This window comes from Trichosurus vulpecula, chromosome 2 (genome assembly GCF_011100635.1).
Source record: "Trichosurus vulpecula isolate mTriVul1 chromosome 2, mTriVul1.pri, whole genome shotgun sequence".
NCBI lineage: Eukaryota > Metazoa > Chordata > Mammalia > Diprotodontia > Phalangeridae > Trichosurus > Trichosurus vulpecula.
This window is the reverse complement of record NC_050574.1, coordinates 308,388,655-308,416,371: the sequence shown is the minus strand read 5'-3', so window position 1 is coordinate 308,416,371 and position 27,717 is coordinate 308,388,655. Positions and strand designations below refer to the sequence as shown.

Genomic DNA, 27,717 nt, shown 5'->3' with positions numbered 1-27,717 from the left:
TTTTTGGATTTTTTGCTTTAGGAAAATTGACAACTAGATGAGAACAGGTTACAGGATGCCTATCTAGATGTAAACACTCCAGCTGTTGTCTCTGTGCCCATCTGCCTGATGGATGAGGCATGGGGGAAATTTGGTAGATCTGTTAATACTATGGGAGATGGTTTCCTTTGATCATTCTTCACAGTGTACATAGGCATCTGTAGGTACAATATAAACTCTGCATGTGGAAAGGCTGGTATATTCAAAAGGAGAACATTAGGTGCAACTTCTTCCTAACTTTCAGGAGTACATGCCCCTTGGTATCTGCCTGATTTACTTGTTTATTGCTTTCAGTGATGAGAAATGGATTACCTCCAATGACAGCCGAATCACTCCTAACTGCATTGGTGAGGGGTTCCCGTTCATCTGTCTTTCCAAAAGGATCTGCAATACATCAAATACAAAAAAAATTATACTCCTCATTTTGAATACCTGAAGCGTCTCCAAACTCTGGAAATGATTTGCATGCGCATTTGGTTCCGTTATTCTCTAATGTATTATCTGGCTCAGCAAAGGGACAGGACAAACAAGTAAGCTTGAAACTACTGTCTGTTTACATACACATCACATTAATTAGTACAGTCTCTCTTCATGATACTATTTACTCAATTTTAGCAGCAAAAAGTGAAGATGGGGGTTTAAACAATCGTTTAATGCCTGACAAAAAGAAATAGAACATTGGGACACTGAAGGCTACATCTAAACCCCTATCCTGTTGTGAGTTCCCACATAGTGAGGCTTGAAACACCAAATGCAGAATTTGTGTAACATGAATTAATGTCAGCATCACAAAATTTCAAACTTGGATAGGCTATCAGAGATCACGTAGGCATAATACTTGAAAATTAATCAACTCTAGAATTTATCTGATAAATGATCATTCCCACTTTTGCAGGGACAACACTAGAAAAAGTGAACCTATTAAATATCTAAGTCACCCCATTCCACCTTTCAATAGCTCTAAATTTTAGGAACTTTTTTAATAACATCAAATATCTCCTAAATTAATCTTTCCCTTTACATTTCTCTCTCTATAAGTTCATTCCATTGCTATAGTTTTGCCTTATAGTGTGAGGAAAAACAAATAGCTTATGCCAGTCCTTCTAATATATGAAAAAAAAAAAAAACTTGTTTGCCTTAAATTTTATCTTCTTCAGGCTAAACAACTCCCATTCCTTCAACTATTTTCCATATGCTGCGAATATGAAACTCTACTCTCTTCGAGCTCTGCGTCTCTGGAAAAAAAAGCTGCATATTTTCAGCGTATTAAAGAATTCCTAAAATGTAATACATAGCTTTAAATACAATGTTCTCGGTGTAGACTAACTAGTGTAGAGCCAGATAATCATCTGTCTAGTCTTGGACATGATATTTTTTCTTACTGCTGCACCTACGTTCACACTATTTTAAATGTCATTATTTCAGTTAAACTGCTATCTAATCATATCTTTCCTATCTTGTGGTTATGAAAATGGTTTTTAAAATCTATGAGATACAAGGCAATATTTTCCCACACTAAATTTTAAAAATATACATTCAGCCCAAAACTCTACCCTATCAAAATACTATTGGATCCTGACCATGTCAGTGTGTTAACTATCTTTCCTAAGTTTATATGATATGCAAATTTGGTTATGTACATCATTTATACTTCTAAGTCATTAATAAAATGTATCAGACAGAACAGTACCAAGCAGAAATACATGAGGTACTACAAAAGAGGCCTCTTCCTAAGTGGATCTAGCCATTCAATCAATTTTCTCTCTATCTAACCATTCTACTGTTAAATCTATATTTTAATTCGGTTGACAGGAAGTAGAAGATAGATTTTGTTAAATGTGTTGCTGAAATCTAGGTAAATTATAAAACCTCCTTGAAGTACATTTCTAATTTCTCTCAAACAAGAGACTAAGGTTAGCTTGACCTGGCATTCTTCTTTAAAATACATTTTATGGATGTTGTTTGTCTTTGTAACATTGTTATTTCGCATGTCACTTCCATCCACCCCTATTGAAACTTCCTTTCTAGAGACTGAAAAATACCTAGGAAAAAATATCTGATACAAGACATGTTTTCTAATATTGTATAGTCCATTCTGTGCTAGTTGTTCCCCATTTCTATGCTATGAGGGAGGAAGTATGTTTGACTGAGCCTTCTCCAGAGCCTTCACTTTATTTCTACTAAAAGATGTTTAATGTCCATTCAATTGTTATAATTACCATTACTGAATATATCCTCATCTTTGGATTTGTATTAGTTCATATAAGTCTTCCTACCTTGCTCTGAATTTCTTATTATTGCACAGTCATATCCCATTACACTTATATAACTATTTGGAACCAATCATAAGTCAGTTGGCATGTGTTTTAAGAGGGTTACAATGGAGATTCAGGTACATATCACGACTTCGTTTGTGTCTTTGACTTTATCCCAGTAGGTAGATCGTTAGGTCAAAAGGTACGGATAATTTGGTAACTTTTCTTATATAACTTCAAATGAAAATCCATAATGATTGAGTCATCTGCAGCTCAACCAAATGTATGACAGTATGTCTGTCTTCCCATATCCTCCAATGACTTTTCCCGTTCTTTAAACCGTAAGAGTTGGACCACCTCCTCATTCGTTTATTGTCTCTCCAAATCCTACCCATCTCCTGAGACTTTCCTGAAGATTCAGATGCTTAGTCATTCTTCCTTTCTCAGAATTCATAGGCTTTAAAGTCTAACAATTAATTATGCATGGTTTTTTATCACATTTCCTATATAATTACTTTCCATTATTAACTTTGAGGCCAGGGATGTAATTTTATATATAAATTTTCAGCTCCCTACAAACTCTAATATATTCTTAATCTATATTCCAAAATTGATGGATTGCAGAGGAGTGGCTTGTTGCCACATTCGCCATCCCTTCTTCAGATCCTCTTCTCTCTGTATTCCAATGACATAAGTAGCGGAGTAGGTAGCAGAAGATGAAAGGTGATGAAGTATAAAAGAGAGAAGGTTTTAGTTATGCCCGTGTATGTTAACTATGTGATGAAGGGTTTGTGGTACACATAAGTATCATTCATTTAATATTTGAACCACTTTACATTAGTTAATACAGACCTTTTTAAATAGGCAAATTACTGTCAAATTATTTGAGCTCATTCTGCTTGCCTGGCCCTCCTTAGTTCTTTTGATTACTCAATTTCAACTTTATAAACCCATCAAAAAACAAACAAACAAACAAACAAACAACAACAACATTTGGTCTAAGATCTCTTGATTGTTATTATGTCTTTCTATTCACTGAGAAGAAATCTAATGGAAAAAATATAAGATCAGAGAATCTGATCTTAGAGATGGATAAGAACTCAAGAAATCATCTGGAACTAGTCAACATTTATCTCTTTTCAGGAAGATAATATCTAACTAGCCTCACTTTAAAAATGAGTCTTATGAGTCTCAGAAAGGTTAAGTAATATACCTAAGGGCACATAGTGACTTTTTGGCTGAAGGAGAGAAAAGGAATCAGAATTGATGTCGTCTGACACCTTTTGCACTGTTTCTTCTATATCATGGCACTACGTGATAACCACTATCACTCTCCAACCCCCAAATAAACAAACAAATGAATAAATAGAAAAATAAATGAATGGACTTATATACATCAATGAATGAACAAATAAATAAATTAAGAAATCAATCTATCACTAAATTACTTTAGCTTAAAAGAATTTGTCTAGGAAGAAAATTAAATAACAATTGAGAGTTACATCATAGTAGAAAGAGCTCGGGACATTTTTCTGTTTCTGGCACTGTATGGAATTAATTGTATGATCTTGTTACTCAGTGACATACAATTATGTAACCTTAATTGGCCTCAGCAAAATGAAGGGAGTTGTGCTATAATCACTTTAATGGTTTCTTCTAGTACTAACATTCTATGACTCTAACATAAAAACCCTGATTTGTCCAGAATTGTAAACCAAAGCTTGTTCTGTTCAACTTTCACATAGAGGGGAAAAATGGTGCTAGGGTTGTTTCTTTTCTTCCAATAATTCTCTCATTTCTCTAATATCCTCAGCTCAGAGCTGGCAGGTAGACCACTCTAGGAACACATTAATTATGCCATACTCCAGGCTGCTCATTTTGAGAGAACTACATGGAATTTGAAGAAAGGCAGAAGCATTGTCATACTGTCTTTACTGTTAAAGGGATTCCTGCTTTAATGAAAGACCTGGCTTCCTACTGACTGATAATGGATGCTGATTAACTTTTCCTCAGACAAAAGGAATGTAATGTCCAGACTCTGGTTGTTGGACTCAAAATTTTATAGCACCTGCTATGGAGCAACTGGCAGAAGCCCTAGGCAGAGAAAATGGGGCAGATGTAGCATTTAGGCAGAATTTCTATGCCAAAGAAACCACAAATTCATTGAAAACTAAGCATTTTCATCCACATAATAGTTGGAAAACTCTTCATCAAAAGACAAGATCTAATTATCTAATCTCATCAATATAGTTCAGCTACAGTGTAGATAATTCTGACATTTTTTCTAATGATTGAGACTGCAGAGGAAACAAAGGAAGCTGTATTTTCATTGTGTTAAGAAGAAACAACCTATGGGTAAATAGTTAATGTTAGTATCTTGTGTTCATACCATGCTTCCTTTCTTTCCCCTCTTATAATTTATTTTTTATAAACTCTTTGAGGTAAGAAAGGAACTATTATTTCTATTTAATATAGCAGGAAATTGATGTATTATATATGCTGGTGATTTGTCCAAGGTCATACAGTTATGTGTAAAACCAAGTAATTGGTTAGTGGTGAAGATGAAACTAGAAATCTGGCCAACTAACTCTTGAGTGTGCATTCTTTATACCAGACCATTATGACTTCCAGTAGCCTGCCAGTCACTGAAACTAACTGTTAGATTTTATCCTTAATTTATGTCAAGGTGGTAATAGAAGTTAACTTGGTGTGACATTAATCTAAATAACAAATACAAAGCCAGTGGCTTCTATGACTCTTAGCTGAGAAAGAGCTGTTATTAAGATGGTGGCTTTAGCTTAAATAGAAGTTATTACGCTAAGGTCAATCCCTACATCTTATGACTATTTGGAGTAAACAATTTCATTTCATGAAATCTCTTCCATTCTCATCACAAACAGGAAATGAAGACTAACTAGCCTCCAATAGCCTCTTCTCCTGAACTGTCCAAGGATACAATTCTTGGTAGCTCTCAGCCTAACTGGATGAATGCAAATACTATTGCAGACTTTGTGCCCTGAATATAAGCTCATAGGGTAAGACCCAGAGATTTTACCTAAACAGTGAATCACATTTTTAAGTGACACACCCATACCCACACTCACACACCCACACACACACACAAATGCATGTTTATTTACATATACGTATCTACATAAGCATGTATGTATATACGTAGATAGGTTGGAATATTCTTTAAATTTTGTTAAAATAGATTCTAAACAACCAACCTTGTTTTTTGTTTTGTTTTGTTTGTTTTTGCTGTATCAAGTCTTTGTTATATTGACTCTAGCTTGAAATAAGTAGGCCATTCTCTCTCATTTGCAAATAAGTCATTTTGTTACGTGAACCACATAACAAGAGACATCACAATATAATAAAAGAGACTAGCCTCATAACCAGGAAGACTTGGTTTTAAGTCCTGCCTCTCACATTTATTAGGTGTATGATCCTTGGCAATTAGCTTAACTATCAGTATTTTAAGCAACTTCCTTATTAGACTTTCAGTTCTAGAGAAGGTAAGATTTTTTTTAGCTCAAGTTATATCTATATCAATGAAATCACAGGTCCTATTCAGTCAGGCAGCTATTGTGCTCTGCAGTAATATACCAGTGGTATGTGACCTCCAATATACTAGTAGATTTGTTTGTGATTTTATGTAGTTATCCCTTTCAATTGTATAGATATACAGATGACAACCCATCTATTCCTCTCCATCCTATGCAACTTTTGTCCATATTCTGCCATAAGTTCACTTTAAGAGTTATTGAGACCACAACCAAGATCTCTTCATATTATACTAATGGAGCATAGATTCTGTCAAAGCGATATTAACATTAATCAGCCTTGGTTTCCTCATAGTTGCAATAGTGATAACAATACTTGTAATGTCTCTCTGTCAGGATTAATGGCTCTATTCCAACATAATGCTAATTCTTAGAGGTTAGTAACTGTCAGCATATATATTCTTATTTAACGCAATGATTGGAATATAGTTAGCCTTTAATAAATGTCTTTCATTCATTAATTCCTTTTTATAAAGTTATTGAATATAAAAGAAAATGGCAGAGATAGCCAAATAGCTATTGCTATTTTTAATGGTATTTAAGTCAGGTCAACACAATACACATATGTGTATGCAGGTATGTGTACGTGAGAAAATAAAGAAAAAATAAGGGAAATATTTGTGTTTATGTATATATATATATAAATACACAATGCATAGCATTTGTACATTTATGTGTGTGTACATATGTGTATATATGTGTTGTTTATGTGTTTAGAAGTGTATATGTGTGTGCATATTTTTTTTCCAAAAGAACTGTCAATACTAAAATATTCCTGGAGGAGGACAGATGATACATGACAGCTGAATTCCCCATTGGAATCATGTGAATTTAGAAGTATTGTTTTCCCTCAACTCTAAAAAATGACACTCTAATATAAACATTTCCCTATTTTCATCTAAGAACTGTGTCATTCCCAAATGAAAACAGTCAAAGTCAGAAGATATTTATACAATGATGGGAATCATTTATATGCTTAGGAGACAATTCATTAGAAATTTATGTTATCAAATTTCAACTGGACCCTCACTACGGCAAGGCAGCTTTTTTATTTCTTCCTAATTGACTCTTAATCTCACTCCCTACAAAAGCTATTCCAAGCCATTTATTCTCTCAAGCTTCTGTGCCTCCTTTCCATTTGGCCAATTCTAATTTTTAGAAGTTGTTCTCTTTAGTCAATTTTTATGTTTATTTTTCCAAGTGTAACAACAGTGCTGCTTACAGCTGCTGTGGAGGTGTAAGACCAACAACACCAGCACACAGGAGGGCTGCTAGCACAGATTCTTTGATCTGCTTTTCTATGGAAAGCAACTTTAAGGGGTTTAAAATATCACTTTAATTAAACATACATATATCATTCACTTAGTTCAGGGGAAAAAATCAGCATCCTGAACTTCAGAGAAAAGACAAACAGAAATTACAAGCAGAAATTATATAAACAGAGCAAATAACATGAATCAGCAGACAGGGCTTCTGTCTGTCCATAGCAATATATGCATAGTTACCAGAGAGAGAAGCACCAACATCTGGGTTTTCAAAGCCGGGCAGCTCCTTAATGGTTACCCCGAGTCTCATCTGGCCAAATCACAAGAACATTCTTCCAATGAATGAGCCCCAAAGCAAAATGCTAACCCCTAAGTATATATATGCTTCCTCAGGGTCAGAGGACTTCACAACCATGTGACTCAAACTCATATGACATAGGCTTTCTTGTGACTTAAGTAGGTCATCAAAGACTCTTGATTCAATCAAAGATTCTTGATTGAAACAATGGCAAGACTCAAAGGCACTTCAAAGCACTTCAAAAGAAAAAAACAGTGAAAAGCCCCACTTTGCTTGCCCTTACACCAAACTGTTGATTCATTTTTCATAATTCTCCTCCATAATGCTTATTTCTTTTCCCAATTTTTATTCTGCCTCTCTCACTTGATTTTTAAGTTTCTTTAGAGCTATTCCAAGAGGACATTTTGGACTTAAGACCAATTCATAATTTGCCTTTGAGGCTTCAAATGTAGGCATTTTGACATTGTCTTCTTCCAAGTTTGTGTTTTGATCTTCCTTGCTGCCAAAGTAGCTTTCTATGGTCAGGGCTCTTTTCTGTTTCTTACTCATTTTTGAGCCTGTTTCATGACTTTTAAAGTTGAGCTCTGCTCCTGGGGGACAGGGGCACTGTTGCAAGCTTCTTATGCTGGGAGCCAGAGGTTTGGTCGCTGTTTTTCCATGCTGGGGTCTCAGGTACTTGGGGCTTGTCCACTGACCTAGTCATGCCTGTTGTGCCACAGTTCCAGGTCTCACAATTTGCCTTCTGCACTGGGGCTGGAGACCTCACTGCTGCCCTTCTGAGCCAGGACCAAGAGGCCTCAGTTGCTGATCTATGTTGTAGATTATAGCCTCCTACCAGCTTGCCTGGGTACTGTGTGAACTGGGCTGCACTCTCCTTGTACCTAAGTGAGACAGACCTTTCCTGAAGTCCTTCTAAGTTATCTTAAGCTGGAAAACTGTTTCACTCAGTTTTTTTGTGGGTTCTGTTGCTCCAGAATCCATTAGATGCTTGATTTAATACTGTTTCCAAGGGAAACTGGGGAGTACTCAGGCAATTTCCTGGTTTCTCTCCAACATCTTTGCTCTATCCCCATTATTTTCTTAAGTCCCTTTAGAGTAAGATTTTTTTTCTGGTTCTATTGTGTCAATGCATAAACATATTTAAGTTGTAAGTAGGAACGATAGCAACTAAAGGACAATAGGGCACAGTTGATAGTGACCTGGCATTGTGGTTAAGAGGGCTTAAGGTCAAGTCCTACCTATGACACATGATATCTGTTTAAGCAAAGGCAAGTTCTTTGACCTCTCTATGCTCCAGGCAATTCTCCTGAATGCAAAATTAAAGACAAATTGCTTTTATGCAATCATAGAAGGAACTTCTATATTGAGAGTTCCCTGTGCTGAAAATGTAATATCATCCAAAACTTCCTTGCTCCACTTCTAAGAAAAATAATAGTGACTAGGAATATTAATTTTAGAGTAGATAAGAGTGTAAAATGAGTTTTGGTTGCCTCCATATTTTATCTGCTTAACAATATTATTATGAAAATTTTTATATGAATAATAAGAACCTCTATGGTGAATTATACTAATCATCATCATTATCATGATTGTCATCATCATGGTGGTCATCATCATCATGGCCATTGTCATCATAAATATCCAACATTTATATTCTGCTATGTCTTTTGTGTGCCAAAACTTTGCTGAGAATTTTACTAATATAATTTCATTTGATCCACAACACAACCCCATGAAGTGTTATTATCCCCATTTTATATCTAAGGAAACTAAGGCTACTAAGTGTATGAGGGAGGATTTGAACTAAGGACACTGGGCCTTACATCAGGAAACCTATCTACTACACCACCTAGCTTTATTCACACACACACACACACACACACACACACACACACACACAAAATGAAATGATATACATTATGATTAGTTTCCTTCCCTATAAAAAGGGGTGGTGGTGGAGAGAAGGTCCAAGCAGAAGAACTCTAAGGTTTTTTCCAAAGCTTTTATGACATGGTTCCATGACTAACACCATCACTTATGTACTCTCTGACTTCTAAGAACATGATGTTCTTTAAATACTGGTAACTTGTTTCTTCTAATTTGGTCCTGAATATGGGATTATAATACGAATGATTTAGAACTTAAATGTACCTCCAGGTCAACTAGTCCACCTCTATTTTAGAAATGAGGAGATTGAGGGAGGCAGGGCAAATTGACTAAAGTAACACAGGCTTTATGCACCATAGCCAAGCTTTGATCTCAGGTTCTATTACTACTAATCTAGCACTCTTTCTGCTATACCACACTGATCAAAAGGCCAGTCAGAGGCAGAGAGAAAATACTGTCAACTCCACTATTCCTGCATTCCAGCACCCATCAGCTTGTAGAGAGAAATTACCTGATACCTGAAAGTCTGAGAACTGGGATGATGAATCTTTATTCTCTAGTTTTTCTGCTCTGCTAGGACTTAACTCTGCTAATTTTAATTTATTAATTTTAAGGGCATAATCTATTTTCTGTGGAGTGCTGTGGAGGAATTAGATAGTAGAATAGATTGTAAACTCCATGAAAATAACTGTCATGCCATATCTGTATTATGTATTCCCTCTACCACCTAGGCAATGTTCTGTATTCCTTAGGCACTTGATAATGTTTCCTGAAGTGAGTTGATTAACAGAACTGGATGATACACCCAGAGATCATAAAATGAATCACCTTGCCCTCTGATCAGGTTCTACCTAACCCTTCACAGATAGCAGTATAGTTTATTTTTCTTCCCACAGAAGGAGATTCCACAATGTCCATGGCCAATCTGTTCCAAGATTTCACAAGAAAAGAGAATGTTATGAAGCATTTGCTATCACACAAGGCTAAATGCCACCCCAAAATACTAGAAGGAACAGATAAAGGTCCTTCGGGAAATATGGAAACAAAGGAACAAAGTCATGATCATTGAAAAAAATACACATGATTTTTATCTATATCATTTCTATTTGGATTCCCATACCCACCTCCCAAAACCACATTCAGGGGAAATAAATACTTGGCCTTTTGAAGTAGTAACCATAACAATTCTACTCCTAGGTGCCTGGTACAATACTCCTTCAACCAAATATAGAGGAACCATTAAAAACTCCAGAAATGCTACTGTCAAGGAAGAATGAATGTCAGGGTAAGGGCCCAAGTTTCCTTTTTGATTGAAAGGGAAAGTTTAGTTCTAGAAGGTGAATGTATACTGTTCATGACTGGGAAATATGTGCTTCATAGAATAGGAAGTATCAGTCTTGAAAATATAATGACTCTCCATGATTCGAAGAAATTATTTTTCTATTTAGAAAAGAAACAAATGGGGGTGGAGCCAAGATGGCAGCTGGAAAACAGGGACTAGATTAAGCTTTTCACCCAAATGCCTCCAAACACCTGTAAAAATGGCTCTGAACAAACTCTAGAACTACAGAACCCACAGAATAACAGAAGGAAGCAGGTCTCCAGCCCAGGACTGCCTGCATGGTCACCGGGAAGGGTCTATCACACTGTACTGGGAGCAGAGCACAGCCCAGCATAGACCATGCCAGAAACGACCAGACTGGGAATAGATCAGGAGGAGCAGGCCTTAGGGCCATGAATCACTGAGCTGTAGCAGTTACAAGACTTATCAACCCACAAATTCCAAAGAAAACTTAGCAGGTCAGTGGGAAAACTGCTGGATCTGGGTAAGAGAAGTGGTGTTGGTGCAGAAGTAGCAGCAGCAGCAGGAATTTCCTGTGACTGCTTGCAGAGCTCCAGCTGCAGCTGCTTCTGGTCCAAGGCCCACCAAGTGGGAGGAATCAAGTGGTGGATCAGAATGGGAGTGCAGGGAGTGCTTTGCTGGCACAGAGGCATGGTTCTCTTGCCTTATCCTGCTTGGATCTAGGTCACAGTCCTGGTTGGTGGTGCTTGAGGGAGGGGTAGCACTGGTGTGGCAGAGTTTGCTGTGTAGAAATAGCTCTGAAAACAGCAGTGCAAGTCCCCTGAAGCTTGGGACAAAGCACTCGCCACTCTGAAGGCAGTCATACCCTGACAAAAAGCTCAAGGGTCAAGTAGTTGGCTGGGAACATGAACAAGCAGCGCAAAAGGACTCAGACTATAGAATCATTTTCTGGTGACAAAGAAGATCAAAACATACAACCAGAAGAGTCAACAAAGTCAAACAGCCCACATCAAAAGCCTCCAAGAAAAATATGAATTGGTCTCAGGCCATGGAAGAGCTCAAAAAGGATTTGGAAAAGAAAGTAAGAGAAGTAGAGGAAAAATTGGGAAGAAAAGTGAGAGTGATGCAAGAAAATCACGAAAAACAAATCAAAAGCTTGCTAAAGGAGACCCCAAAAATATTGAAGAAAATAACACCTTAAAAATAGACTAACCCAAATGGCAAAAGAGCTCCAAAAAGCCAGTGAGGAGAAGAATGCCTTAAAAGGCAGAATTAGCCAAGGGGAAAGGGAGGTCCAAAAGACTACTGAAGAAAATACTACCTTAAAAATTAGAATGGAGCAAGTGGAAGCTAGTGACTTTATATGAGAAATCAAGAAATTATAAAACAGAACCAAAAGAATGAAAAAATGAAAAAAAGATTATTATTGTAAAGATTATTTTGACAAGTGTGTGGAGGATGAATTGAAGACTGGCAATTTCAGAAGCAAGAAGACCAAATGGAGGCTATTATAGTATGTCTAAGCAAGAGATAATGGAAATAATAAGGTTTAAAAAATAATATCCTTATACATAACGTAATAGTAATTATGGTGGGACTTTTTGTTGTTGACCTTTAATGATTCTGGCCTTTTTATGAATGGGGCAGATAAAGTGGGATGTTTATGTATTTCTCAGCACCAAGCAATTGATTTGTATCTGATGTGATACTGTGGGTGGAGAACTTTTCCACGCCCATCCTGGGTGAGGTCAGGCCCCTTGGAACTCTGAACAGGATATATAAGCACAGAGGTTGGCATTCTCTCCCGGAGCTCTGAGCCACAGCAGGAGTAGTGTGTGACTCTGGGCCAGCCATTATAATGAGCTCCCCAGCTGAACACTCAGATGTTGGTAACTATGAATTGTATCTGGTCTGTAATTCAGGGTGCTGGTTTTTTTCCCCTTAACTAAGTAAATGATATTTGTATGCTGGATTAAAGTAAGATTGTTAACCCCTTAATGTTGCTTTCCTTAATAAAGCAGATCAAAAGAACCTGAGCTTGCAGCATTCTGTGAGCTGGTTGTTGTCGGTTTTACACAGCCACAGTAGCTGCTAGCTGAATTGTTGAAACACATACATAGAAATGTTTTCCTCCATCTATCCAGTTTGCCTTCTGTAATGTCATAGATAATTCTGGTGAATCTGCTCTATTTTGTAAACTTTAAGAATTATCAACTCCATACTTTTAGTTACAGTAGTTCCCTCTGAGAAAAGGTAAAAAAAAAATTAAATTTATCTGGGGAGTTATTTGTTCTGTTTGAACTATTCCATTTGTAAAGAAACAGCATGCTTTAGTGGATCAATGGAAACTAACAAGATTTGGCAACTCATTGGATATAGGGAGGATGAGGGAGACAGAAGAGGTGAGGATGACCCTCACAGTATCTCTGTGACACAGGTAGGGCACATATGATTCTTCTGACTTAATAAACAAGAGTACTGAGGCCTAGACAAATGCAGTGGCTTACACAGGGTCACAAACAGAGCCATGACTATAATTCAGGGCTTCTTTGTCTCTGTAACTCAAACATCTAATATAGTGTCAGGCATGTTGAATTTTCACTCTTCATCCAATGGATGTTCTATTACCTCACAAAACTATTAAATTCATATTGTAGGTGCATTTCCCCTCATTCACTTTTTCTAAATAGGAAATTTCATCAATGGAAGGAACTTTTGGTGAAGATACTGCTATACACAAATGCTAGTTAGTAACTTTCTGGCAACTCCAGATTCTCAGAGAATTACCTAGGGGTACTGATAAATTAAATGACTATTGTAATAAGGCCAGCATGTGTCAGAGGCAGCATTTGAACCCAGGACTTCTTGATTTTAATACTGAATTGTTCTCCCATAAATTATGCTATTTCCCTGTAAGTTGAAGAATTAGAATGAAACAAATACTTTCCTGAATAAATTTTAAAGGTTTTCCAGTTACCCCTGAGACATCTATTATAACTAAAAACATTTAACTTATAAGTCTGAAAGTTTAAAAAATAGGGCAGATTCACCAGTGTTAGCTCTGGTATGCCTGAAGGCAGATGGATGGAGGAAGGTATTTCCATGTGTCCATCTCTTATTTTAACTGTATGAAGAGTAGAAATCTGGCAGCCACTATTTGCTATATAATATTTGGTATTCTTCTTCAGACTTGGACTTCATCACATCAGCATATTAAAGACTTGTGTATATGCCTATATGGTCTGTAATAAAACATACCTAGGTACAAACTAACATGGATTCAAAGTATTCTAATTTTTCTGAAAACATTGAGACATAAATTATTCTAGTCAGGTTGTTTTTTTTTTCTGTCCAGACAACAGGTTTATTTCTTAATCATTTATTTTTAATGGTTTGGTGTCATCATCAGGGGATCAGTGATTATATAGTAATGCGCTGAGATAGTATATTACAGTAGAAAGAGCTCCAGACTTAGAAACAAAGGACTTGACTTGATATTTTGCCTTAGTTGATTCTTACTTAAGTGACTTTGAACAACTCACTCCACATCCCTGTTATTCAGTTTCCTAATGTGTAAAATGAGGTTGTTAGGTGAGATGATATCTAATATCTCATTCTGCTTTAAATCTGTGATTTTATGATCTAAGGTATATAGAGATTATAAATACCATGCAAGACAAAAAAGGCTGTTGGTCTTGGATCTATTTGCAGAGCTATTTTTCTCTGCTGAGACATACCTGATGAAGAGTATACTGTTGTCACTGTGTTTACATCTGCTTCCATTACAGATCTGCAATTAGCCTCTGCCAAAATGCCTTTCACAGTGACAGGCGCAATGCTGGGGTGGCGCAGGGCTGCCTTCAGTGGTGCTATGTGGTTATATTGGACTGATGACAGGCATCCAACAAATCCAATGGTGTTCGCTTTGGAGACTTCAGCATCTAGTACCAGGCTATCTGCAACATGAAGCACAATCAGAAAGTTGTTTTCTTTCCCCCTCTTCTGGGTCTTTGTGCAAAATATTGAATTGCAAAATCACTTTAGTTTGTCCAGTGGAGAAGACTGAACATTTCATCTTATTAATCAAAACACACTTTCATATTCCTCCCCATTCATCAACACATCTTGTCTAAAATTGCCTGATGCTTCTTAGCTTTAAGGAATAAATGTTTCAAACTCCTGTCACTTTAGTCAAGGAATTTTTTTTTTCCAGTCTAACTCTAAACTTCTTTATAGCTTTTTTCCCTTACCTATGATCTCTGGAAATTTTGTCATACACATCATAGTTGTTCAACAAGTCATTATCCATTTGAAAACCGAACATGAGAGATACACTTTCAGGCAGCCTTCATGAGTATATTACATAGCAACTCTCCCTCAAAGCTCATTAATGACTTGCCCTACTCTTAACCTTCTTTACATACTGTATTCCATTGGTCTTTTTTTCTATATCTCTCTCTCTTTCTGAGGAACTGAATGCTAATGAGCTAATGACCCTCCAGTTCTTGTTGACCAAATTTTAGAATATCTTTGGATGCTTGGTGATATTAGAACAAGGTTGAATGCACTGAGGATTTTCATCAGGCCCACTGTCCCATTGCTCATAGGATTACACAGTATGAGCCTCCTTCAGGAGTTCATTCATTTTAATTAAGGGCAACCAGTTAATAAGGTGTTCGAAATCATTGCATAATTAAAGCAGCCGGTGAAGAAGTGGATAAACTTTCATGTCTGGATTTAGGAAGAGATGAGTTCAAATGTGGCCTTGGATACTTACTAACTGTGAAACCTTGGACAAGTCACTTAAACTCAGGTTCCTTCACCATAAAATGGGGGTAATAATATTCTCTACCTCCCAGGATTGTTATGAAGATCAAATGAGATAATATTTGTTTTTTAACTGTAGGCTCTAAAATAAATGCTTATTCTTTTCTTTCCTTCCCTTTCTTTCTGCTTTAAGTTGTGCTATTTAATAAAATCATAGGTCAACTCCAGATATCATCTTTATGAGGGACACAGTTAACTTTATCTAGTCACATCAACAATAATTTAAAAGTTTGAGTAGGAAGAAAGGAATAAAGAAAAAAGACATGAAGACTCTATTGATTACCTTTCTTCATTTTGATTTTATCTCCTGATGCAAACTTCACTAGCATCTGTATTTTAACCTGCTGTCTGGACAGTAAAGAAGCCAGTATGAGATCTCATAGAATCCTACCTAGAGTTAATTCTTAAAATCAAATGCTACACTGAATCATTTCATAGTGAAAGTATATTAGGTGGAAACGGGAATCAACAATACCCAAAACATTAAATTTTACACAGATACACCTCTTTCAAAATCAGGGGCTTTGCAATTGGTCCCCTTATTCCAGTAGTGAGTTCCTCTTTAAAACTACATTTTGAGGAAGGGACTAGGTCAGCCATCCTTTTACTCTACAAAGTCCTCCACCAGGATATAGTTGAACTCTCCCTTGACTTCTGTGCCTTCCTTCTGCTGTTGGTGAGTTCCTACTGGATCTGGTATCTTGAGGAAAATCCCCAGCCAGAATATAAAATCCTCAAAATGGCATTTAGCAAATAATTGTTGACTTATCTTGGGACATATATACCACCATCATGTATGAACAGATCATACTTCTCTTTTCTTTTCTAAGCCCAAAGGACTACATCTCTTAAGAAAATAAGAACAGAAAGTTTTTATTAGATTTTAGGATAATACACAGCTTTAACACATCCATTAATTTATTCAAAAATGATTTATTAAGCACATCCTAATTGCCAGGCAATGTCCTAGGCAATGGGGATCAAAAGACAGAAACCAGATCACGAGTATTCAAAAGTAGCTTACATTCTGCAAGGGTTTAAAAAATGTACTTAAAAATTAAATATAGAGTAAATACAGAGCAATTTGTGAGGGAAGATCACTAGAAATTGGTAAGTATAAGAATAAGTTTCCTTCAGGAAAGGTCACTTGAGCTGAGATGGGAAGAAAAATAGGGAATCTATGAGCTAGTTATGAAATGAGAAGATGTTTCAGAGTTGGGGTGGGGGGTCATCTTCTTCAAAGGCACAGAGATGGGATGTGAGAGATTAATGATGGAATTCCCTGTATATTAAACAGTAAACAGCTTGTCCAAAAAAAAGGACCCTATATATGAAGGCAAATTCAATAATCCCAGAAAGTGTCACTGGGCCTAATAAATTTATCTTTTGTTATAGTTTGCAGGAAAGACGGAGCTATTGTTCATTGCTTTTTAACTAGGTAGCCCCCTGTAGTATGCCATATTTCAGAGTTCTATTGCTGTTGTTGTTTTTAGATGGTAAAGAAAAAACCACTAAGGGTAAAATATTTGGTTATTTGTTTGTTGGACAGATGGGATGAATTTTTAAATTTTGGGATTTGAGTGTATCAACATATGATACTTAAGTGTATCTGTGCCTTACAGATATTGGATATTGCTCCAAAACACAAGAGCTTATTCCCAGAGCATTGTTGGAAAGAAATCTCTGGTGGTTCTGGGATCTTTAGAGGGCATCACCATTGTAATTGTCACAAAGCCAAGCTTTACAAACAAGAATAGGCACATAGGCAAATTGGGGAAGTGCCAAAAATGACATTTTACTTTTCAAGAGAGAGACTTTTAAACGGCGCCTCATCTCCAGGGAAGTGTGTTTATCCTAGATGTATAATGATGATTGAAACCTCCAGGAGTTATTGAAAAGAAACTAAGAAAACAAGAGAATCCCCAAGTTGAGGAAATGCTCCCAGTGTGAGGCACTGCTGTAATGAATTCTTAGATAAGCATATTCTTAGAAGGTAGAAGGACAAACCCATCTGAGATTCCTGTGGTTTTGATTTTTGTAATATTGAAAAGAGAGCCAAGACAGTGGGAAAACTGATGACCAAAAGAAAATCCTAGTGGAGAATAGCATCAGTTTATCTCCAAAAGCCAAAAAAGAGGGTTTGTGGAATTTTAAGGAAATGAAAAAATATTTAAAAATAAATGCTTCCCAACAATCATTCAGTTGAGTTTCACTGGGGTGGAAAGAATTTCCTAATTTATTCTAATTCTAAAGTTACAAATGCATTATATCCATAAGAAGTTGGAAGGTGAATGTTTGTTCTCCAGTTCTATACATTGACCTTACAAAAGAAAGTCATTGATATGCTTGACAATGAAGCTGACTATTCAAATTGTGATTTCCATTGTGAGAATGCAAACCCAATAAAGCTCTTCCTAGGACTGTCTGTCTTTCTTTCTCTTCTCCAGAGGAATTGCTGACAACATTTCCTATTCAATTTATGTATATCACTATGAGAATTACCATGTGTCTTTCAAAAAAAAATTCTAACTTTTCTTATATCCGCTAGTGCACAGTTCCCAGGTTTTCTGAACTGAAGTTGATTCTAGGACCATCTAATCCAATATGTACCTGAATGAGAATAATCCCCTTTACAATATATTCAAGGAATGATCATCCAGCTTTTGCTTACAAACAGCCAATTGAGGAGAACTCACTCCCAGAGTTTCTTTTCTTTTCACTTCAGCATGTCCAAACTTTGTATCTGTAGCACAAGATCTGGACTCAATCAATAACCCCATACAACTTAGCTGTAGATAATATTTCGAGTCACCTTGGAAATTCAACAAATATCTGTTTAGCTATTACTATAGTCTTTATTTTAAATGTCTCTAACAGTTTAACAATGTGATCTGACTTCTATTTGGAATCATTGTTAATATATTAAAGGTCTCTGTTTTAGGCCTGTGACCATTTGAAAACATTATTTTGTCCAATTCTCATATCATCATCATCATATATTGTTCTTTGAATCTTTAAATTGCAAGTACATTACTAGATTAATCTTTTTCAAACAGAACCTTCATAATGTCATTCCACTGCTCAAGAATCAATTGCCTAAGCAATTTAGAGCAAAAAATAGTAGGCTATATATGTTTATCACAGGGGAAAACTTGTAGTACCTATTAGACATCTCAAGCTGAGTTTTCAGTAGACATTTTAAACTCAACATGTTCAAAACAATTATCTTTTCTCATAAATCTTCCCCTCTTCCTAACTTTCTTATGTTAGTTGGGAGGTAATACTATCGTCTTTGTCTCCTAGGTTCAAAACCTCTCTTATCCCTCCCCATATCTACCACATGTCAAATCAGTTGTCAAGGCCTCTTATTTCTACTTTGGTATAATTTATTGTGTATACCCTTTTTCATTTCTCACACTATACCATTCCAGTTTAGTCCCTCTTTGCCTAACACCTTTACTATCACAATATTGCACTGGTTGGTTTCTCTGCCTCAAATATCTGCCCATTTCAATCTGTCCTAACCTGAGCTGTCATGATTATTTTTCCTTAAACATAAGGCTGAACTTGTTATTCTTCTCCACATTCAAATCCAATGATCCCTTATTACTTCCAAAATCAAATATAAAATCCTATCTTTAATTTTAATTTATAACCTGGCTACTTCTTACCTTTCCATTTTTTTATACCATGTTCCACCTACATACACTGTGATTCAGTAACACATCTCCTTTCTGTTTCTCATATACACAAAACTTTTATCTTCCAACACAGAGTGTTTTCACAGGCTGTTGCCATGTCTAGAACTCTCTCTTTCTTCATCTCTATTTTCTGACTTCCCTAGTTTCTTTCAATTCTCAAACAAAGTCTCATTTTACATAAAAAAAAAAATCTCTCTGTGTCCTCCTTAATGCTAAATCTCTTAACAGTCCCTCTGTTGATCATCTCCATGTGTTTGTTAATTTGTTTTCCTGATATAATTCCTTACATAATTTCCAGATATAATTCTGTTCTTTAGTCTGAGACTTGATCTTTAACCTAATCTGACTATTTTAAAGTAGTGACTTAATAGCAGTGGGAAAAGGTAAAAAAAAAAAAAACCTATCATTATTCAGAAAAATCAGATTTTGATCTTGTAGCCACAATATATGATACCATATTAGACTTTGAGGAAATTTAGAGATCACTTTGTCTAAGGTTAGCTGTAAAGAACCACAGAGCTCATCAAATCTACCTCCTTTTCCCCATTTTACAGATGAGAAAGGAGAAGCAAAGAGATTTTACATGACCAGAACTAGTTATAAAGATATTAATTAAGATGAGAAATCTGTAGCTTAGAAAAGTGAACTCATTTAGCCAAGGTCAAACAGCAGTTAGTGCCAGTCATAATGAGAATGAGACATTCCTTACTGAAACCAAATGAAGCTCACTCTGGGCAAAGTAGAACCTTAACTAAGTTGTTTCTACCTTAAAATTCAGAATTGTCAACCATCCTACAAAGTCTTTTACACTGATCCCTGCATCTAGGGCTACGAAAACAGGCCTGGAAGAGGAACAATGAAATTAGCAACATAGTGTAACACCATTGCACGGTGAAGAGACATTTGCAGTCAGAGCACATGGGTAAGATTCTGAGTGCTGCTTCTTATGATCAATATAATTTTGGTCAAGTTATTTAATCTTGTGGGGCCTCAGTTTCCTCTTTTTAAAAATCAGGGATAAGGCTAGATGGTCTCAAGGTTACTTTCCATTCAGTTCAAATTTATAATCCTATGATATTATGAGAACAACTGACTCACAGGAGAGACATTGAAAAATACACCCATTTGTTAGGAATCAACTCAAAAAAAAGGTGCAATTTTTAAAGGAGTATTATTTATGAGTATATTTATGTCCTGATGAATTTATGTTAGAATAATCACTATAATTATTTTTCAATTTAGAAAAAAAAATGTGTATTATTCTTGGTTTTTAGAATTTTGCATACCATAGTTAACATGTCAAGAGTTAACATTTTACAAAGTTTTAGGTTGTCTGGGAGTCAGAGCCAAGATGGTAGAGAGAAGCCACAAGTTTCCTGAGATCTCCCCAGTTTACCTCAGAAACAACATTAAATCAAGCCTCTAAGCAGATTTTGGAGTGAAAGAACCTACATCTCCAAGAGATGGAGTGAAAATATTTTCCGGCTTAAGATAACTTAGAAGGATTTCCAGAAAGATCTGTCTCACTTGGGTAAAAAGGGAGGAGAACCCAGTTCGGACTCCAGGAAAGCCATCAGGAGGCTCTTAAGCACAGCACAGATCAGCAAGCAAGGCTTTTAGATCATGGCTCAGCAGGACAGTAGCAAGTAGGCTAATCTCCAACCCTCGTGCACAAGGGAAATTGCCAGCCCCAGAAACTAGACAACAATATGCATGACTAGGCAGGGCTACCCTAGTGAGGTAAACAAGCCCCAAAACCTGAGGCCCCAGCTCATAAAGCCAGTAACCAGGCCCCTAGTCTCCACCACAGGAAACTTAGGACAGCGCCCCTATGGCCCAGGAACAGGGCTCAATTTTAAAAGCCATGAAATCAGCAAAAAATGAGGAAAAAACAAAAAAGAGCCTTGGCCATAGAAAGCTACTATGGTGACAGGTAAGATCAAAACAGGTCACAAATTCAGAAGAGGACAACATTGTCAAAATGCCTGTATATGGAACCTCAAAGGGGAATGTGACTTGGTCTCAAACTGAAAAAGTCCTCCTCGAAGAGCTCGAACAGGATTTTAAAAAGTAAACTAAAAGAGGGAGAAGAAAAATTCAGCGGAAAAATGAGAGTTACCCAAGAGAGAGTCAACAGCTTGGAAAAGGAAGGACAAAAATGACTGAAGAAAAAAAAAATCCTTGAAAAATACAATTGGCCAAATGGAGAAAAAAAATCCACTTAAGAAGCCAAAGAAGTACAAAAGCTAACCAAAAAAAAAAAAAACAAAAAACCAAACAAACAAACAAAAAAACCCCAATTCCTTAAAAATTACAATTGAGCAAGTGAGAGCTAATGACTCTATGAGACATCTAGAATAAGTCAAATACAAACAAAACAATGAAAATTGGGGGAAAATGTAAAATATCTCATTGGAAAAACAACTGACCTAGAAAACAGATAAAGGAGAGATAATTTAAGAATTATTGGATGAATTGAAAGGCATGATCAAAAAAGAAAAAAAGAGCCTGGACAGCATTTCAATAAATTATCGGGGTAAACTTCCTGATATCCTAGAACCTAAGGGTAAAATAGTCATTGAAAGAATCTACCAATCATCTCCCAAAAGAGGTCCCAAAATGAAAATTCCAAGAAATATTGTAGCCAAGTTCCAGAATTATCAGGTCAAGGAGAAAACTCTGCAAACAGCCAGAAAGAAACAATTCAAATTCAAACAGTCAGGATTACACAGGACTTAGTAGCTTCTATATTAAAGGATTGGAGGGTGCATGTAATATGATATTCTGGAAGGTAAAGGAGCCTAGATTACACCCAAAATCAATTACTCAGTAAAATTAAGCATAATCTTTCAGGGGAAAGATGAATATTAAATTAAATAGAGGGCCTTCAAATTTTCCTGATGAAAAGACCAGAGGTGAACAGAAAATTTGATCTTCAAATACAAGATTCAAGAGAAGTATAAAAAGGAAAGAAAACAAACAAACATACTACCCAATAAAGTTAAACTGTTTACATCAGTACATGGGAAGATAATACTTGTAACTCTTGAGGACTATATCTTTATTAGGAAAGTTAGAAGGGGGTATACATAGACAGAGGGCATGGGTATAAGTTGACTTTGATATGATATAAGAAAAACAAGGGGTGAAAAAAAGGATTGTGCTGGAAGAAGAGGAAAGGGGGCAGAACAAGGTAAATTATATCACAAGTAGACACACAAAAGACCTTTTACAGTAGAGATAAAGAACGGAGTGATGAGCATTGTTTGGACTGTATTGTCATTGGATTTGGCTCAAAGAGGGAATAACATATACACTCAGTTGGGTATAGAAATTTAGGTTACCCCATATATAAGGAAGTCAGAGGGGAAAGGGAAAAGAAAAGAGGGGGGCTAGTAGAAGGGAGGCCAGATTGAGGGAGGTGGTGGTCAGAAGGAAAACTCTGGTGAAGAGGGACAAGGTTAAAAGAGAGAGAAAAGTATAACCATGGGGGAAATAGGATGGAGGGAAATACAGAGTTAGTAATCATAACTATGAATGTGAATAGGATGAACTCTCCCACAAAATGGAAGTGGATAGCAAAGTGGATTAAAAACCAGAATCCTACAATATATTGTTTACAAGAAACACATTTGAAGCAGAGAGATACATACCTAAAAATTGTATTATAAACTGGCAATCATCAAAACTATTTCGAACTGGCTAAGAAATCGAGTGGTAAATCAGTGGGAATAGTTTAGGTAGACGAGACACAGTAGTCAGTGACTATAGTAATCTACTGTTTGATAAACCCAAAGAATCAAGCTTCTGGGATAAGAACCATTTGACAAAAACTTCTGGGAAAACTGGGAATAGTATGGCAGACCAACATCTTATACCCTATACCAAGATAAAGTTAAAATGTCTAGATGATTTAGACGTGAATGTTGATAGCATAAGCAAATTAGGAGAGCAAGGAATAGTTTTCCAGTCTTAGATCTATAGAGAAGGGAAGAATTTATGACCAAACAAGAGATAGAGAACATTATGAAATGCAAAATAGATAATTTTGATTACATCATATCAAAAGGTTTTGCACAAGCAAGCCAATGCAACAAAAATTAGAAGGAAAGCAGAAAGCTGGAAAACAATTTTTACAGCCAACTTTTCTGATAAATGCCTCATTTCTAAACTATATAGAGAATTAAATCAAAGTCATTCCTCAATTGATAAATGGTCAAAGGACATGAACAGGCACTTTTCAGATGAAGAAATTAAAGCTATCTATAATCATATAAAAATGTTCTAAATCACTATTGATTAGAGAAATGCAAATTAAAAGAACTTTTGAGGTACTACCTTATACCTGTCTGATTGTCTAACGTGACAAAAGAAAGAAAATGAAAAATATTGGAGAAGATGTGGGAAAACTGGAACATTAATGCATTATTGATGGAACTGGGAACTGATACAACCATTCTGGTGAGCAATTCAGAACTATGCTCAAAGGGCTATAAAACTTTGCATACCCTTTGATCCGACAATAACACTATTGGGTCTGTCTCCCAAAAAAATCATCAAAAAGGAAAAAGGACTCCTATGTGCAAAAATATTTATAGCAGCTCATCTTGTGCTGGAAAAGAATTGGAAATTGAGTAATTGGGGAATGACTAAACAAGTTGCAGTATACAAATGTAATGGAATACTATTGTGCTATAAGAAATAATGAGCAGGAGGAGTTTTGAAAAATCCGGAAAGACTTATGTGAACTGATGCTGAGTGAAGTGAGCAGAATGAGAAGAAATTTGTGCACAGTAACAGCAACATTGTTCGATGAAACACTATGACAGACTTAGCTCTTTTCCGCCATACAATAGTCTAAGACATTTCCAAGAGATACATGAAGAAAAATGCTATCCACAGCTAGAAAAAAAAATAAAAACTATGAAGTGTGAATGAAAATTGAAGCATACTATTTTCACTTTTTTATTTTGTTTTTTCATTCTCATTTTCCCCCTTTGTTCTGATTCTTCTTTCACAACATGACTAATGTAGAAATATGTTTAATATGATTATACATGTATAACCTATATCAGATTACTTGCCATCTTGGGCAGATGGTAGAGGAAGAGTGTAGAAAAAAAAAATTGGGACATCCAAATTGTATAAAAGTGAATGTTGAAAACTATCTTTACGTGTAATTCAGAAAAAATAAAATACTCTTAAGTTGGAAAAAAAAACGTTTTACATTTTCTGGTCACATGGCTAGTAAGCTCCTAGAGGGCAAGATTATTTTATATTTTATCTTTGTGTCCAGGGCCTAGAAAGGTATCATGTACAAAACAGGCATTAAATAACTGATAATTAAACTGAACTCAATTGTTTCAAAGATCTACAAAAGAGGACATCCTGTTCATTATGTCTTCTTCATGATGTATTCTTTTGTTATTTCAATATATATAGTACCAATACCATAGTGGCCAACAGGCACTGCTAGTCTAGTGGGATGAAATTTTATCATTCCTATTTTGCTTGCAGTGAAATATATTCAGAAGGGACTGAATCTCTCTATTTGAAGCTGCACTTATTTTCTTGAAGTACTGCTTAATAAATTATTATCTTTTTAATTACACAGGCATTGAACTATAATCTATCTTTATATCTTGTATATATGAGTCAAGAGAGGGAAAAACATAGTACTTCCTGCCTAAGATGACTCTGGGGTCAATGCTGGGGAAAAAATGTGTTTGACAAGACTTCTGTCCCACAAATTAAGCCTATATTTCTAGTAGCCTTAGCAGGGAAAGTTTGCTTCCAGTACAAAGTATGCATCAGTCAAATATTAAAATATCTTACTATCATGAAAGCAATAGAAGACTGGTAAAGTCTATTTCTGCCTAAGCATGTAAATTTGGAGAAAGGCATGACTTTGAAAAAAAGGTTAAATAAGTAATAATCAGTTGCATCAAGAGTTATTGCTTTTAGCTTCTGATCATCCCATAACTCATTATGAGACCTACAAGAGATCATGACTTGTCTAAGCCACATTTTTTTTTTGCCTGCAAAATATTGTAGTTGGAATAGATCAACATTTTCCAAACTGTTCCATGAGATCTTGGCATATTACCTGATGGAAAAAAGATGTTCACTGAGGGCATATCTATATCTTCTAAGACATCAAGAAGGGATATCCCCACCCTGCTTTTGACTTAGCAGAATGTTTGTTTCAAGTAACAACAGAGGTCTCTTTCCCATTCCCAGCTTCAACCTATAACCCCCACCCAAGGTCCAAAGGGATTGTCATTGTTGAAGAAAGGCAAATCCTGGGACAAAAGATATATTCTTCTCCTTTTCTTCCCCATCAATTTTCTCACATAGAGTCCTAAAAATTCTCCTGGGTTTCTTTCACATATAATTCTGCTCCTCCCCTACAATAGGAAAAAAAAACCAAAAGAAAACAAAAACCCCAACAACAAAAACATTCCAGCTACAGACAGAGGGATTGATTTCAAGTCCTGCCTCTGATACTTACTACCTACTTAAGTGCCTTTGGTTAAGCCAACTTTCCCTGGGTTTTAGTTCAGGGTACAGAGTTGTACTAGAAGAAGTCTGAGGTCCTTTTGAAATCTTTATCTGTGACATTAGGGTCCCTCTCAGTAAGGCCAATCAGTAAGTGAAAGTCCCCACCCATTGAACAGGCCTCAGGTGGGGACAACAGAGAGAGGCCTGATTAGAGGCAGGCCCACACCTTTGTGATGCCAATCAGGGATTAAAGACTCTTCCCACCCACTCAATAGACCTCAGATGGGAGGACTGATTAGAGGCAAGCTCACACCCTTTCACTAACTAGATGTGAGGCCCCAGGCCCACATCGTTTTGCTAAGTAGGCTCTGAGTCCTCAGGGCCCTGAACAGGGTATAAGAGCTCTGAGGCTGAAAGAGTATTGGTGACAAGACTCTGGGTAAGCTATTGAAGCAGCCCCCTCACCCCGGCTTTGAAAACTCAGATGTTGCTGCCTCTCCGGTAACTATGTATTGATTGATTTGTGTTTATTTGCTCTTTTTATATAATGAATGCTTGTAATGTCTGTTTGTATTCTCTCTGAAGTTCAGTGTACTGATTTTTTCCCCTGAGTTAAGTGAATGGTATATGTATGTTTAATTAAAGTGAGATTGTTAACCCCTTAAAGTTGCTTTCCTTAGAAAAGCAGATCAAAGGATCTGTGCTAGTAGCCCTCCAGTGTGCTCTTGTTGTTTGTCTTTAACCTCCAAATCAGCTGTTAGCAACATTGTTGTTACACTCTCCCAAATACAAGAAAGATGCTGAGGAATGGAGGAAGTACATCCTTATGAAAAGAAGGAAGGAAGGAAACATTATTAAACATCTTATATCAGTCACTGGAGTAAGCATTGTGCAAATAAAATTTCATTTGATCATCACAACAATACTGAGAGGAAAGTGCTATTATTATCCCCATATGACTTTTGAGGAAATTGAGGCAAACAGCCATTAAGTGGCTTGTCCAGTGTCACATGCTAGTAAGTATCTGAGGCCATATTTCAAGTCAGATTTTCCTGACTCCAGACCTAGCATTCTATCCACTCTGCCAACTGGCTGCCCCAAACTTGTTATTAGTCAAACATCAATCTACTTTCTTTTTATGTCATAACTGGCCCTAGAAAATAGAACTAGTACCTCAATCCCCATTCATGGTAGTCTTCTATTTTTCTATTTATGAGTTCTGTCAATACGTAAAACTCAAAAGTAACCTATGGCCAAATCAGTTAGAGAAACAGTGCATGAATAGTTCTCTAAGGGGCTTTTAGATAGGAATTTTGTTCTACATTCTAAACAGCATTATGTCTATATTCCCCCAATTTTTCTCTTCCTTCAAATTTCATGGTAGTTGTTTACATTAAATTTGGAGTGAGAAAATAGCCATGATTCAACAGGGCCCCCTGCCCCGAAACAGATATTCTCACTATTTCAAAATCCAACTATCCCACTGAAAGTGAATCATTATAATAGGAATGGAAACAATGCTGGAATTATTTCCACTCTGTGCTACCTTTCTGTCTATGTGGTGTGAACTTTTTCTAGGGGCGATTTGGGGTTTTGGTGGAGTAGAGGATGTGAGGAGGAAAAGAAAGGTCTATAGAGTGAAGCTTGGAACTAAGATATTTGCTTTTCACATATGTAACAAATCTCTCAAATAATTCATCCAGCCCACATATGTTCCTTTAAATAGTACAATTAAAACCCCATAGGGAATGCTTGATAAATAAACGTTCCTTTTCCTTGTATTTTTTAGTGAAAAGAGGCTGATGTATTAGAGACAGATAATGCAATGTGTATGTGAGTGTTTCTTTTTTACGCTATTCTAAGCTCTCAATATCTAAAGCACTCATTCTGTTCCCTTCAAATTAACCTCCTGCATCTATTTGCAAACAGTATTTCTTCAAAGTAGAGCTATGATATTACATGAAAGAAGCAACTTCTCTGATGCCAAGGTAAGGAGAATGGCCAATTTTAGCCACAGAATACAGTGACAAGCACCTGACTTGAAGAGGGTGACTCAGCCAGTGTGGGCTAATTTT

The 27,717-nt window shown here is 36.3% G+C and overlaps 1 protein-coding gene across 1 annotated transcript in view; it reads right to left on the bottom strand.

The window, feature by feature from the left end:
- LOC118837074 (contactin-associated protein-like 5) overlaps positions 1-27,717 on the bottom strand; it is a 213,989-nt gene that overhangs the window by 6,931 nt on the left and 179,341 nt on the right. Inside the window, exons 10-11 of the mRNA XM_036744078.1 lie at positions 14,351-14,569; positions 352-423 (exon numbers count right to left, since the gene is read on the bottom strand). Of these exons, the coding sequence (XP_036599973.1) occupies positions 352-423; positions 14,351-14,569 (291 nt within the window). The remainder of the gene's footprint in view (positions 1-351; positions 424-14,350; positions 14,570-27,717) is intronic.